Raw genomic sequence first — 12,569 nt, forward strand, 5'->3', positions numbered from 1 at the left:
CGATTCGCTAGTCTCTGTCGAACGACAGAACACGGAAACTGCCGGTGCTCTCCGCATCCTCTCTTCCGGGGCAACAGCGTTCTGTAACGTGATCTTCTGTTTCTGACACCGTTCAGCTCTCAAGATTGTCTTTTCATTTAGAAGCTTAAGATTGTCTATTATGCATAATGTAGGTGGGTACAAATGCCCTTTGTTTCACCCTGATTCGAACCAAAATCTAAGGCTGAAGTGTGTAGAGCGTATCATACTCATAGCACAGAACACCGTCGGTGTCGCAGCCAGCAATGTCCATGAGATCGCCGACGGTAACATCCGGCGCGCTGACACCCACCGAGATGGGAGTGGCTAAGGTCACGTTTCCACCCTGCAGGTTGTCGTAATCCATTAGGAAAAGCGGCCCCGAAATATCGGTCAACCGGGCGGGCAGATTCATCTTTTGCCACGACCACCATACCCTGCCAAGGTTGGCATGGTGGAGGTAGAAGATGGGATCGGCCGGCGAGGTATAGAGGTCGCCCATTTGTCCTAGAACCGTCTATTAGCTAAAACCAAACGAACCCACAAATTCAATCCAAGTAATGAGGAAAGAAAAGAGAAAAGAGAAAACGAACCAAAAGTGCCGCCAACACCATAATGCCCACCACCATGAACACCCGACATCTCAAAACTGGGCCCGCCCTGAACAACGCGATCGAACGTCCCAAAATCAGGCTGGCTCAGCGTCAACTGCGTCTGGTTCATGGCCAGATACCGCGCCGCGAAATACGGGCTCAGGTCGCGCTTCAGACACTGCGGGTTATACGTGACGCCGTCCGCGGGGCCGAGGTGCACCAGGTCGTCGACGCCGGCGAACGGGCCGTCGGCCACGCAGCCGCCGCCCGTCCGGCCGGGGACGGCAAAGGGGTCGCTCGGGTCCCCCTCCACGTACGCACCATTACCACCAAAGCCCATCACGGGGTCGAAGACGGGCGACGAGGCAAAGTTCTCGGCCGGCGTGTCGAGCGTCCAGTCCCAGTAGGGCTGCGCGCCGGCGTAGCCGCACTCGTCGCGCAGCATGCGCTCGTACGTGGCTGTGAAGTAGCGGTGCCAGGCTAGGAAGTGGCCGGTGTAGTGCATCGAGAAGGTCTGCTGGATGTGCGTGTAGACGAGGTCATCGTAGCGCGAGAGCACGCCCGTGTTGTTGAAGTGAAGGGTGCGGGCGGGCTTGCTGAGGATGCACTGGACCGCGTTGAGGTACGCCGTCTTTTCTGCGGTGGTGAGCGTTCGCCTGGGAGGCATTAGTGTTGCCTCGTACGGTACCTGTGACGGGTGATGGGACTTAGCTTCTTACCATTCTTTCCTCACGAGGGGTTGACAGTTGGGCCTGGCAGGCCTTGCCTCGCAGATACCGGCCCCAAGGATGGTGGCGAGCAACCAGTTCTTGATCTGCATTGTCACGAAATATACGACGGTAAGATGGTATTCTGTGCTCTAGCCGATGGTAAGAACGAAGGAGGCCAACTTGGGCCCCTTTTATCCCCCTTCCATCTCGGCTACGAGAAACCCCATCGCCTTCAAGCTCTTCCGTCGCACGAGTAAAGGATTTCACGACAACGCTGACACTTTGTCGCCTGCGGTAACCGGCTCAATGTTACCCTGACGTGTAAAAGATGGGGACTCTAATCCTGATGAGTGTTGGTAGGATCTTGGCAGCCAGGAACTCGGGACTTCTCCCAGGATCTGGAACCCGCTTGCAGGCACTCGGCCGATAGTTGGTGGGTTTTCACTGCGGAGCGGTTCGTACCGAAGCGTAAGTGGAATAGTAGAGAAAACCTAGTTTTGTAGCCTGGAGAACGGTGAGAGTGCTTGTCTCTTCATTGGTATGGAAGAGAGTTCATCCACTGAGTCCAACAGTGGAAATGTAAGGCTCAAAGTTTGACGGGTGTCGATGGATGCAACACCAACAATCTAATAAAAAGCCAAATCTTACTGGGGTATTCAGGGCAAACCTGGTCGCCGGTAACTCGGGCCCTTGCCTTCTTCCCCGCCCAACTCAAAACGCATGAAGGTATAATCATCCTACTCAAATCCGGCGGAAACGGACGGTAACTTCTCCGCTATTTCATTCCACCCGGTAAGCACTAAGTTATTTCCACAAAAGCGTTGACATCCTTGTTTGTCTGGCTGCAGGCCGTCAACTATTCACAGAAAAAAAGGGCTTTGACCTCACTTTCACTCTTGACGACATGCGGCTCCGTATGACACTTGGGCTCCAAACCGATCTTCAAGCCGCTTCCTAAAGGATTAATTGAATTCCGGCAGCCGAAATGATTAACAGGCTGACGGACCCAATGGGCCGGCGCATGGGACGCCCAGGGCAAGGGGCCCTTGCTAGTCGCTTATGAGTCTCGACATCTTGTACCACAGTGGGAAACCATTCGCGTTTTGTTAACATTCCCAAAGATCCATTCAGATCCCATCCTGAGTATTGCTTGCGAAGAAAGAGTTGGGTAGACGGCCTGAACATCAGTAACATCTTTCATTGTACCAAAAGCTGCCCATCACATTACCTGAAGTTGGTTTCTCGGGCCAAGATGTCAGCCACGGTGCGTATCAAGCCAGCGCGCCGCTCCCTCATGCTAAACTAACGAGAGCAGCCACGACGGATTGCTTTGGCCCCTTTGCCCAGCGCGGTCAATGCCCAAATAATGCCGGCGTCCGCCTCCAAGTTGCCGTCCGACAAGAAGCCGAGCAAGAAGCGCAAATCCACCGAGGACCACGCGCCAGTAGCCCCAGTCAACATCGACGACATCGATCTTGAGGGCATGATAATGGACGAGAACTGTGACCAGGTCCGGCGCAAGGTCGAACGCCTCATCGACTCGGGCGCCATCACCAAGACGGCGTTTGCCCGCGAGATTGGCGTCAGCGCCAGGTCGCTGAACAGCTTCCTCGGCACGCATGGTCCCACGAGCGGATCCCGCTGTGCCGCCTACGGCGCTTCTTGGGAGTACTTCAAGAAGCGTGAGATTGCGGGTATCAAGGTGCCCGCCAAAAAGCGGAAGACGAGCGCCACCGACTCCGCCGCCACCAACAACACCACCACCACCAGCGGCGGGAAACGCCAGCGTGGCGCAACAAACAGCGTGGCGGTCGATCTCAGCGGCATCGAACTCGACGGCGAGGAAGACGACGAGGTGCCCGTGTACGACACGTGCGACGAGATCCGCAGGAAGATCAACGCCCATCTCAGGAAGCCGGGCGTGACGCAGGCCCAGCTCTGCCGCGACATTTACGCCCAGCTCAAGGGCCCCTGCCGCCCGAAGAACCCCTTCCAGAGCTCGCAGTTGGCCAATTTCCGCCGCATGAAGGGCGCTCTGTCGGGCGCAAGGTCGTCTCTCTTCTACGGAGCCTACGTCTTCTTTGAGAAGCTGCGCATCAAGGAGGGCAAGCCCAAGAGTAAGCACCGCGAGGAGATGGAGACAGAGTGGGGTCATGCCGGGATGAGGAGAGACATTGATAATCGGACGCAGTGAGTCGAGTTTTGAACAGTGATCTTCCTTTCAACGACTGACCGTCTGTGCTGTGCAGCTTTATTTGCCGCGCCGGCGCAGAACCCTATATCGATCAGTATGGGAAGGTGCGCAGCTATTAGGTTAACCAACTCAGCGGCCCTTCTTGTTCTTCGAGCAGTGTTTGTGCATTCATTCGGTTTGTGTTCTAGTTCTGCGGTTTTAATGCCCCGCCCGGGAAGCGAACACCGCGGCGTCTAGGTGTGTTGGCACGATATGGCCGCTTCTCCATTCCCTTGTAATCATGTACTTATATTCTAGAACTGGGCATGTGTGCAATCAGTCTTAATCGTAATACAACTCTTGGACAAGGACGATCTAAGGAAACGTCTCAACGTATATCAGCATACTATGCGCGTACAGGGTCCAATGCATAACCACTGGCGGAGTTCAGGAGGTCTCAGGTTTCCTAGAACAAATAGGAGGCTAGGAGTCAGGACGTGGCAGAGCTATCTGAAGTGCTTGACTGTTCCAAGATTTGGCCCATTGGTGCTTATGGTTAATTAATTATCTGACAGTCGTGGAGAGCACGATACATGAATGATTCAGATTGAATTTTCTACTAAGTTGTTTGATCTTTAAATCTGAAGACTGAATCGGACTCGATCAAAAGGTAAATTACCTAGGTACCTGATGTATGCTGGCGTGCTGCAGCGGGACATGTTAACGTTGCTAACCGAGTGGCTAGACGCGACAATTCGTTGAGCGGCTCAACCGGCTGATGCTGCGCCGCTATTCATCATGCAGTAGTGCCTAAGGCGCGTCCGCAACCCCTCTGGGCTCTGGCTGGCTGCCTCCTTCTGCCTGGTTTCTCTCAAACCGCCGCAATCCCGGAAGGCTGAGAACTACACGTCGCAATTGCAAAGGTCCTCTCCCTCAAGTTGCGATCCGGGCTCGCTCAACGTTGCACTCGGAGGCGCCCGCAATGGCGGAAGTGCTCGGGGTCGTTGCCAGCAGTCTCGCCGTCAGTCAGGCGGCTCAGACAGTGGGAGGAGCAGTCCTGTCCCTCTCTAAATTCTGGGCTGAAGTGAAGGAGGTCCCAGCGACTATCCAGAACATTCTGGACGAAATCGAGCTTGGCGGTAACCTGGTCGATGCAATTCAAGTCGAATTGGAGCATTCCGTCGCGGGCAGCGCTCGGGGTGGTCATGGTTCTTTAACTAGCGTTCAATGCCTTGCCATCCAGCGATGCCGCCAAGTCCATAAAGACTTGAGAGATCTCGTCGACGATCTTGCAGCTGACATTGCCTCGTCAAGGAGGCGAAAGAGACTACTCGCCAAGGCCAAGGTGGTGTTGAAGAAATACGCACTGGACCACTACGAGAGACGCCTCCAAAAAGCCCAGCGCTTTTTGGACTCCGTCGTTCAGATACACATTGCGTAAGTGGAAAGACACTGTATTCATAACTACAGGTAACATTCCACTTAACGGGTGGCCCCTGCTCACCCCGGGCCTCTAGGTCTTCGATAAACCGACAGTCGGAGCTGATCGCAACTGCAATTCCTGACGGTCTAGTGTCCAAGAATCGGCCCGTGTGCGTCTCTGACGGACAAGTCGAAGATGAAAAGATTAGGCGAAGCCAGGGAGGCACAGCCCAATCATTGACCCCTTTTACGGCGAGATCTATTCGGCAGAGGAAGTTGTATTTGAACGCCTTCGTTGGCTGCTTAGCCATTGAATACACAGAATCAGAAGACAAGCTGGTTCAGAGTTCCAAGGCAACCTGTGAGCAAACCTAATTAGAGCTTGCCGTAAGAGCTTGCTAAATTCAGGTTAAGCCTACCGAATCCAAGTCATCCCTCCAACTTGGTTGCTGAACAAAGCTTGGGATCTCCAGGTCTCGATGGCCTGTTCCGGTTGGACCACTTTTTTAAAACAATACGTAATCGTGCCAAGGTCCTCTCCGGTCATCCAAGCTGCTCAGCTTGGCACCCTAGCGGATCTGATAGAACTGTTTGACAAGGGACTTGCATCACCCTTTTCCGCAACTCCCGATGGCGAGACGTTGCTGCACGTGGGTCATATTCTATATATGTCCTACCAGCTACTCAGTAAGGAGACTAACTAATTGACAAGTATGCGAGGTTTAACCTGGATCTCATGGAGCCCCTGATACGAATGGGGCTTGACGTTTCCGCAAGGGACAATCACGGACAAACACCGTTTGAGATGGCCGTTTCCTGGGGTCGACCGCATACCATGGCCGCCGCAGAGGCGGCTCTGCATCGATTAATGATTTCGATGGGTGTCTACGACGATATGACCGTCTACGAAGCGCCCTCGAACGTCGGCAGCGATCTCCGCCACATCCCGAGCCTGATACAGATGATGACCATTGTCGAGGTCTTTGAATCATTCCTGGTCAACGTCTTCCCAAACTTCTATCAGTGGCCACTGGTCAACCGACTCGAGTTACTCCGTTATCATAGTTCCGTCTCCCCTCCGCATCGCGAAATACTTGGTCGATTATTTCGGCCGGACGGTCGTATTCTCCCCGAGGACCTTCGTTGTCAGATGTCCGATGGCACAACCGGTTTGCAATGTCTCGCACATTGTTATTTGCTCTGCATGGTTGGGGAATACTGGTTCTACTCTCCACCGCCCTCTAGAATGCTAATGCGCGATATTCCACTATCGAAATGGGATCATATACGGTTCATCATGCGGGATATCGCTTCGCGAATGAGCCTCAATGATTATAGTGTCGAGACTCCCAAAGGCCCAAGCACACTATTTCTTGCGAGCATAAAGCGGTTGAGACATGACCTCACCCAGAGGTGCTACGGCGCCTCTTACCACCCGCATAGGAACTGGCCTAGGAAAAATATACTGAACAAGTATATGAGATGCTGGGTGGAAGACCTCTTCGCAGGCGGCAAGGATCTGGAACTGTACGGAAGAGCGGAGATGGCGGCTTTTCTACGTCAGGATGCGCTTCGCTCAATGTGCTGGCCAGAACCCTCAGAGGATGATGTTTATTTCCGGAGGCCGCGTGTTTGGGATCGTCTAGGCTCAAGCGAAGGGGGTTGGAGGTGGAAAGGTTTCACGTACGGCCCTCGACCAGAAGATTGGGATGTAATTTGGGAGTGGAACCCTAGGGTCGAAGAGTTTGTGCGCGACTTTTGGGACTGGATTGAGAACCCTCCCCTGGATATACCTGGCGCGTGGGTTGACTAGAAGATGAAGAGGGCAGACAAAGGATACACTGTGGGCAGATTTGGTCTTCCCGGTTTCACTTGGGGGTTCACCTAGTTTGTCAGGTTGCGCCCGGACACACTCATTGTCTTCCAGAGCCGGAATTATGAGCTGCAAGTTCCCGGCTGTGATGTGACAGATTTTTTATGTTTGAGCTAAGACGGGAGAGTCGTATTAGCTTTCACAAAAAATATGTGGGATGGCTAGGGAAGAGTGAGATATGTTTGTAACTAACTTGATTGGTGAAAATGTTGTGCTTTGTTAGGGAGGTCTGGCCCATGCGCAACACAGGCCAGGTGTTATTAATAGTTGTGCATCTGTGGCGCGCTCGCAGGGGTCTGGATCCCTGCCGCGCCTAAAAAAGCCAGGTGTTTGGCCTTGAAATTCTGGCGCAGCCGCAAAACCTTCCAGTCTGTCCCTTGGAAACTCGACGGACTACAAATAGGTCCTGTGCCGTCAAAAGCATCGAGCTTCTCGCACATGCGATAATGCAATCATGAAGATTTCGACAATTTCTCTGGGCCTTTTGGCCCTCTTGACGCCGCTCACGGCAGCATGGACCAAGGAAGGCAAGTTGCTGTCTCAACCACGCCCGTCCTAAGCATTTCTGTCATCTGTCCTCGAACTAACTAGACTCCGCTGCTCAATAGACCGCGAGATCTTCCGTGTCCGCGACGAGTTGATTGCACACGAGGGACCGGATGTCACGTTCTACGACTTCCTGGGCGTGAGCCGATCGGCAAGTCACGAAGACATCAACAAGGCCTACAAGAAGAAGTCGCGGCAGCTGCATCCGGACAAAGTCCGACAACAGCTCACGGCTGAGCGTCTCAAGGCGCAGAAGGACAAGGCCAAGCAGAAGAAGGGCAAGCCGGGTGTCCATGTGGCGAAGCCTCCCTCGGCCGCCGAGATCAAGGCCGCAGTCAAGCGTGCCGAGCAGCGCCAGACCCGCCTCACAATCGTCGCCGACGTCCTACGCGGGCCCGGCCGCGATCGGTACGACTACTTCCTCACCAACGGATTCCCCACGTGGAAGGGCACCGAGTACTACTATAGCCGTTACCGCCCGGGGCTGGGCACCGCCATGTTTGGTGTCTTCCTCTTCGCCGGCGGCGCGGCGCATTATCTCGCGCTGTACATGAGCTGGAAGCGGCAGCGCGAGTTTGTCGAGCGGTACATAAAGTTCGCGCGTCACGCCGCATGGGGTGAGAACCTCGGCATCAACATTCCAGGTGTCGATGGCCAGCCCGCAGCCGCTCCTCCGCCTCCCGCACCCACTCAGCAAATGTATCAAGACGAAGAGGGACGCGCCGTGCCGATGAACCGCAAGATGCGCAGGATGCAGGAGCGTGACGCGAAGAAGGAGTCGGCGAAAGAGGGACAAACCGGCCCGCGCAAGGGACGCCGCGCACAGAGGGCGTCCCCTTCTGCGTCGGGATCTGCAACGCCCCAGCCGCAACCCCAGGGGAGCGGTCCGTCGGGATCCAAGAAGCGAGTCGTCGCGGAGAACGGGAAAGTCCTGGTCGTTGATTCTCTGGGCGACGTGTACCTGGAACAGGAGGACGAGGACGGCAATGTGGCCGAGTATCTGCTTGACGTAAGTCGCCGGCGCTCTGCACTGCTGTAATACCCAAAGCTAACATGCCCATCAGCCCAACGAGCTTTCTCGCCCCACCATCAAAGATACGGCTGTCGTGCGTCTTCCTCTCTGGGCCTACCAGCTGACCCTTGGACGCTTCATCTCGAAGCGTACTGAAGATGCGGCGGAGGACGAAGGCAACGAGGCAGAAACCGAGATGCTCGACAACGACGATGTGGACTCGGAGCCCGGAAAGCTCACGCCCAGCACCGGCTCCGCTGAGGACTTTGAGCTACTGGAGAAGTCGATTGATGAACTAGGTCAGGCCAAGGCTAGCGGTAACCAGAAGCAGGGCGGCAAGGCTAGCAAGCGGAAGAACAAGAAGAGGTGATGGAGGCTCGGCGGATTTGAGAGAGGGTGAGCAGCCATTGGAATATCAATGCGGGGGATGTATTGACCGATTTGATAAAGATAAAGTCTGAAAATGAAATACAGTCAAGAACTAAGGTTACTGACCGCTGGGATATCGCATGACAGATTGTGCTATCATAGATGCCGAAAACTCGCAAATACAAATCTACATGCCCCGTCCCGGGGAATCCCAAGCCGAACGTTTCTAAGTTCAATGGGGATACCCGCCCTTGCCCTTGTCATTCGCTTAGCCGTAGCATGCCTCCAGCCTGACCCAGAACTCCGAGAATTAAAACCCGCTGAACAAACAACCCTCTTGGAGAGCGCCAGAACATCATCAAACCCCAACAGCATGACTCAGCACCCTCGCCGCCAACTGGCTAAGCAGCCTCGCGCGGTCGGCCTGTGGAAGCTCCTAATAAAAAAACACCAGTCAACCTCTCGTTCCATGTCGAAGAAGGAAAAGAAAATACAAAAATAAAGATAGATATAAAAATAAAATAATGTCAAAGAAACTCACCTGAAAAACAGCATACACGCTCTTCCCCTTCGCATCCCGCACCGCGCCAAGCCTATTGCCCGCCACGGCACCAGCGACCAGGCCGGGGACGTTGGCGACGATGAAGCCCAGGGCGCCGCCGCTCAGGCCGCCGAGCATGCTCCAGAACGTGCTCGTCGGCCGCCCAGTCCCCGCCGGATCCGCCATGCCCTCCTCGCGGAGCATCTCCTCGAACACGTCGGCGAACTGCTCGTTCTCGGTGCGCTCGCGCTCGGCGTGGCCGTTCGGGGGTTGGCCCTGGCCGCCCGTGAAGAAGTTCCACGCCCAGGAGAAGGCCGTTCCGCCGTTGGCGCCGGCGTCGCCGGCGTCGGCACCGCCGGATGGGGGAGGCCGCGGCCGCGGCGCGGCCCCCGTGTTCTCCTCCGCAAACGGGTCGGCGTACGAGGCGCCCGGGAACATCCTGCGCTGCGCGTCGTAGTCGCGCCGCCGCGTCGGGTCCGAGAGCGCGTAGTAGGCGTCGTTGACGAGCTGGAACTTGCGGGTGCGCTCCGGGCGCTCCGGGTGGTCGGCGGGGACCCGGTCCGGGTGGGTCTTCAGGGCCGCGCTGGAGCGGGGGGTGGGGCGCGGTGAGCATGTCTACTGTACATACATGGGGCTAGGGAAGGTATGGAGGTTGGGGGAGAGGGAGAGAGAGAGAGAGAGAGAGAGGAAGGATTACCGTTTGTAGGCATCGCGGATTTGGTTGGTTGTCGCGGTCTCGGACACTTCGAGGATCGCGTCTGTAAGTAGTGGTCAGTATGGCTTAGCTGCGGGGAATTCGGCGCAGCGGACGTACAGTAATTGGGTGGACGGCCGGTTCTCGAGGTCATTATGGCGGCTGGAAGCAATGGCGTTGGTGTTGGCTGTGGGAGGATTACGTCGCTCCGGGAGAAAGGATGAGGTTTGCGTCGGTGGATGCCTTGCCCAGCCTTGCTGCAGAAGGGCTTCAGCTTGGGAGTTCGTACTACAAACTTGGCAAAGCTCACATGGCATTCGGCATGAGGAGGGGTTGGAATTGGCTGGGAAATGCGGGATGAAAGGGAAACGTCATCTGTGGCGTTACCATGTGGCTTGCTTCCGCCTTGTGTCTAGGCCCCGTGCCGCAAGCCCGCAACCCCTCCAAGCGGGCCGCGGCCACGTCGCGACCTCTGCCGATCCCCCAGTGATTTCCAGTCACATCACGGCCCGGGCTCTCGGAAGAGGAGCAATAAGCATACACGCAGATATCGAATTAATTCCGTCCTTTATCTCTCTGGGTAGAGTCGACAGATTCCCGTCAAATCCCCCTTCCAAACGTCAACTCTGCCCATGGCTTGCTAACCCAGGTAACTACGCTTAGTCGCCATTCTTAGCGGGCTTACAGGACAGACTCGACCGAGAGCCTTGGGGGTCTGGGCCGGCATCCTTGACTGTAGATGGATACGAAAGTGGGAAGGTTCCGGCCAAGGAACCGGGCGACCCCGCACGCCTGACCCGTCCCAATGGAAACGAAATAAAACGCGGAAAAGATCCCCACGTTTCGGACCTCCACGTCCGCCGGTTGGCTCCGTTTTCCTCCGCACTGCAGCTGTCACCCCGCGGAAAGATGTGGCGGTATAGTACCCAAAGCGCCTCGCCAACGGCCTGTGGCAACCGGTAGAGCCAAACTGTCGCTTCCGGCTTCGCGCTAGCTTCCTGCTCCCTGTTGCCGACGGTCTTGGGCGTGCCATTGGCCATCCAGTCAAGCTGGCGGGCGTTGTACGTGGCACCGGGGTTGTACCTGGGTGCCCCGAGCGTCCAGACGAGGTTACCGCTGATGATGTACTGGACGCCCTCGACGAAAATGCGCACATCGCGAGACAATTCGTCAGTTTGGGCCAGGGTCTGGCGCACGTTGGCGGCGAATACTGCGACGTTCTCCCGAATCTTCTGGCGGCAGAGCTCGTTGGCCGCATCCTCACTGATGGAGTGTTCACGCATCATGACCCACACCGCGTTGGAGACATGCGCTTCGCCCATCTCCGCGGCCGCTTTGCGCTCTTTCCAGAGCGAGTACAGGTCGTTGGTCAGCCCGAGGGCGACCCAGGCCGGGCGGCAGAGCTGGGACAGAAGCTCCTGCTCCTCGTCTAAGATATTGAGACCCATAGCGAAGATCATGACGCCGGTCAGGTACCTGGTGGCTCTCAGCTTCTCTGGGTCTTTTCGTCCAGGAAATGATGGTGAATGGTGTGTGGGAAGGGGAGGGGAAGGGTGTGTGTGTTGGGGAAGGGGAGGGTGTGGGGGGGACGGGACGGCTCACATCTTGCCCACATCGAGGATGCGGTATTCCAGATACTCGTTTAGGGTATTAAACCCGTTGTGGTTAAGCCGTCCGGCACCCTTGTCGAACCACTCTGTCCACAAGGCCAGCGTCTTCTTTGCGGCTCCAGGATCCATGGCTAGCATCTTCTGTGAAACTTTGGATATCATGTGCTGTCTACCGGTCTTGCGTCTGAATGCCATTTCCTCGGCTGCCGCACGGCACGCTTCGAGCGCTTCGTCATTCTGCTCGTCCCCCTATCCGTGCTGTTAGCAATCGGCGTTGATATCATGGGGTAGGGGCATTCATCTCACCTTGGCTTGGTCAACGGCTTCGACGACATCATCATGGAGGAAGATGAACTCGTCAAAATACGCGAGGACCTCCATACGGTCCGGGATCGTCTCCGGGAACGCCACGGACAGGAAGTTGAACTTTGGTCCGAGACTTGCCTTGGTAAATCCCGTCGGGCCCACGAGTCTTCTCCAATCTTCCTGGGCTTTGATAGCGCCCAGGTCCTCCGGCTCCTGTGAGTTGTGGAGGCGGAGGGGGATACCGTCACAGAGACCCTCGGTCTCGTACGTCGACTGATCCACGATGGTAGAGTATTGGTATTCCATGGTGCCCTAGAAAGGTCAATAACATGTGAAGACGAAGATGAAGGAGCAGAAGACGAAGGATGAGGAGCGAGAGAGAAGATGAGCCGCACTTCATATCCACGCCAGCTCCTGTGTGCTCCTCGCTCTGTGCCCACTACCGTTCCCGCTTCTTCCTTCCCCAACAAACTGTAAGCCTACTGGCTACCCGTCCCCGCTTCCTCCCTGTCCGGCGAGCTGTAAGTCTACTGACTGCCCGTTCCCTCTTCTTCTTTGCCCGACGAACTGTAAGTCTACTTACTGCCCGTAAGATACGCGGCCAAGTCCGGCTCCATCACCAACAGAGCCTCGTACAGACTTTCGGCCCGCGAGTGGACGAGCCTGACCGGCTGTGTTACAGCCATATCATGCATTTCGAGG

At 55.9% G+C, this 12,569-nt stretch overlaps 6 protein-coding genes across 6 annotated transcripts; 3 read left to right on the forward strand and 3 right to left on the reverse strand.

Moving 5' to 3' along the window:
- Positions 1-217: 217 nt before the first annotated feature.
- Positions 218-1,431, reverse strand: MFIFM68171_00959 (Tyrosinase copper-binding domain-containing protein; the record flags this gene model as incomplete). The annotated part of the gene is made up of 3 exons (XM_071056381.1): positions 218-525; positions 612-1,267; positions 1,331-1,431. 3 exons carry the CDS (start codon positions 1,429-1,431, stop codon positions 218-220), a joined length of 1,065 nt encoding a protein of 354 aa, XP_070912482.1.
- A 1,256-nt stretch (positions 1,432-2,687) lies between these two features.
- MFIFM68171_00960 (uncharacterized protein) lies at positions 2,688-3,634 on the forward strand (the record flags this gene model as incomplete). The annotated part of the gene is made up of 2 exons (XM_071056382.1): positions 2,688-3,511; positions 3,571-3,634. 2 exons carry the CDS (start codon positions 2,688-2,690, stop codon positions 3,632-3,634), a joined length of 888 nt encoding a protein of 295 aa, XP_070912483.1.
- An 842-nt stretch (positions 3,635-4,476) lies between these two features.
- Positions 4,477-6,729, forward strand: MFIFM68171_00961 (uncharacterized protein; the record flags this gene model as incomplete). The annotated part of the gene is made up of 4 exons (XM_071056383.1): positions 4,477-4,931; positions 5,012-5,277; positions 5,331-5,566; positions 5,629-6,729. 4 exons carry the CDS (start codon positions 4,477-4,479, stop codon positions 6,727-6,729), a joined length of 2,058 nt encoding a protein of 685 aa, XP_070912484.1.
- A 514-nt stretch (positions 6,730-7,243) lies between these two features.
- On the forward strand, positions 7,244-8,717 carry MFIFM68171_00962 (uncharacterized protein; the record flags this gene model as incomplete). The annotated part of the gene is made up of 3 exons (XM_071056384.1): positions 7,244-7,316; positions 7,398-8,344; positions 8,400-8,717. The coding sequence occupies 3 exons, from the start codon at positions 7,244-7,246 to the stop codon at positions 8,715-8,717; spliced, it is 1,338 nt and encodes a 445-aa protein (XP_070912485.1).
- Positions 8,718-9,074: 357 nt separating this feature from the next.
- Positions 9,075-10,105, reverse strand: MFIFM68171_00963 (uncharacterized protein; the record flags this gene model as incomplete). The annotated part of the gene is made up of 4 exons (XM_071056385.1): positions 9,075-9,152; positions 9,258-9,840; positions 9,955-10,015; positions 10,072-10,105. 4 exons carry the CDS (start codon positions 10,103-10,105, stop codon positions 9,075-9,077), a joined length of 756 nt encoding a protein of 251 aa, XP_070912486.1.
- A 505-nt stretch (positions 10,106-10,610) lies between these two features.
- On the reverse strand, positions 10,611-12,173 carry MFIFM68171_00964 (uncharacterized protein; the record flags this gene model as incomplete). Its single annotated transcript, XM_071056386.1, has 3 exons — positions 10,611-11,427; positions 11,554-11,810; positions 11,868-12,173. The coding sequence occupies 3 exons, from the start codon at positions 12,171-12,173 to the stop codon at positions 10,611-10,613; spliced, it is 1,380 nt and encodes a 459-aa protein (XP_070912487.1).
- Between the last annotated feature and the right edge of the window lie 396 nt (positions 12,174-12,569).

This window comes from Madurella fahalii, assembly GCF_045866475.1.
Source record: "Madurella fahalii IFM 68171 DNA, scaffold_1, whole genome shotgun sequence".
Taxonomy (NCBI): Eukaryota; Fungi; Ascomycota; class Sordariomycetes; order Sordariales; genus Madurella; species Madurella fahalii.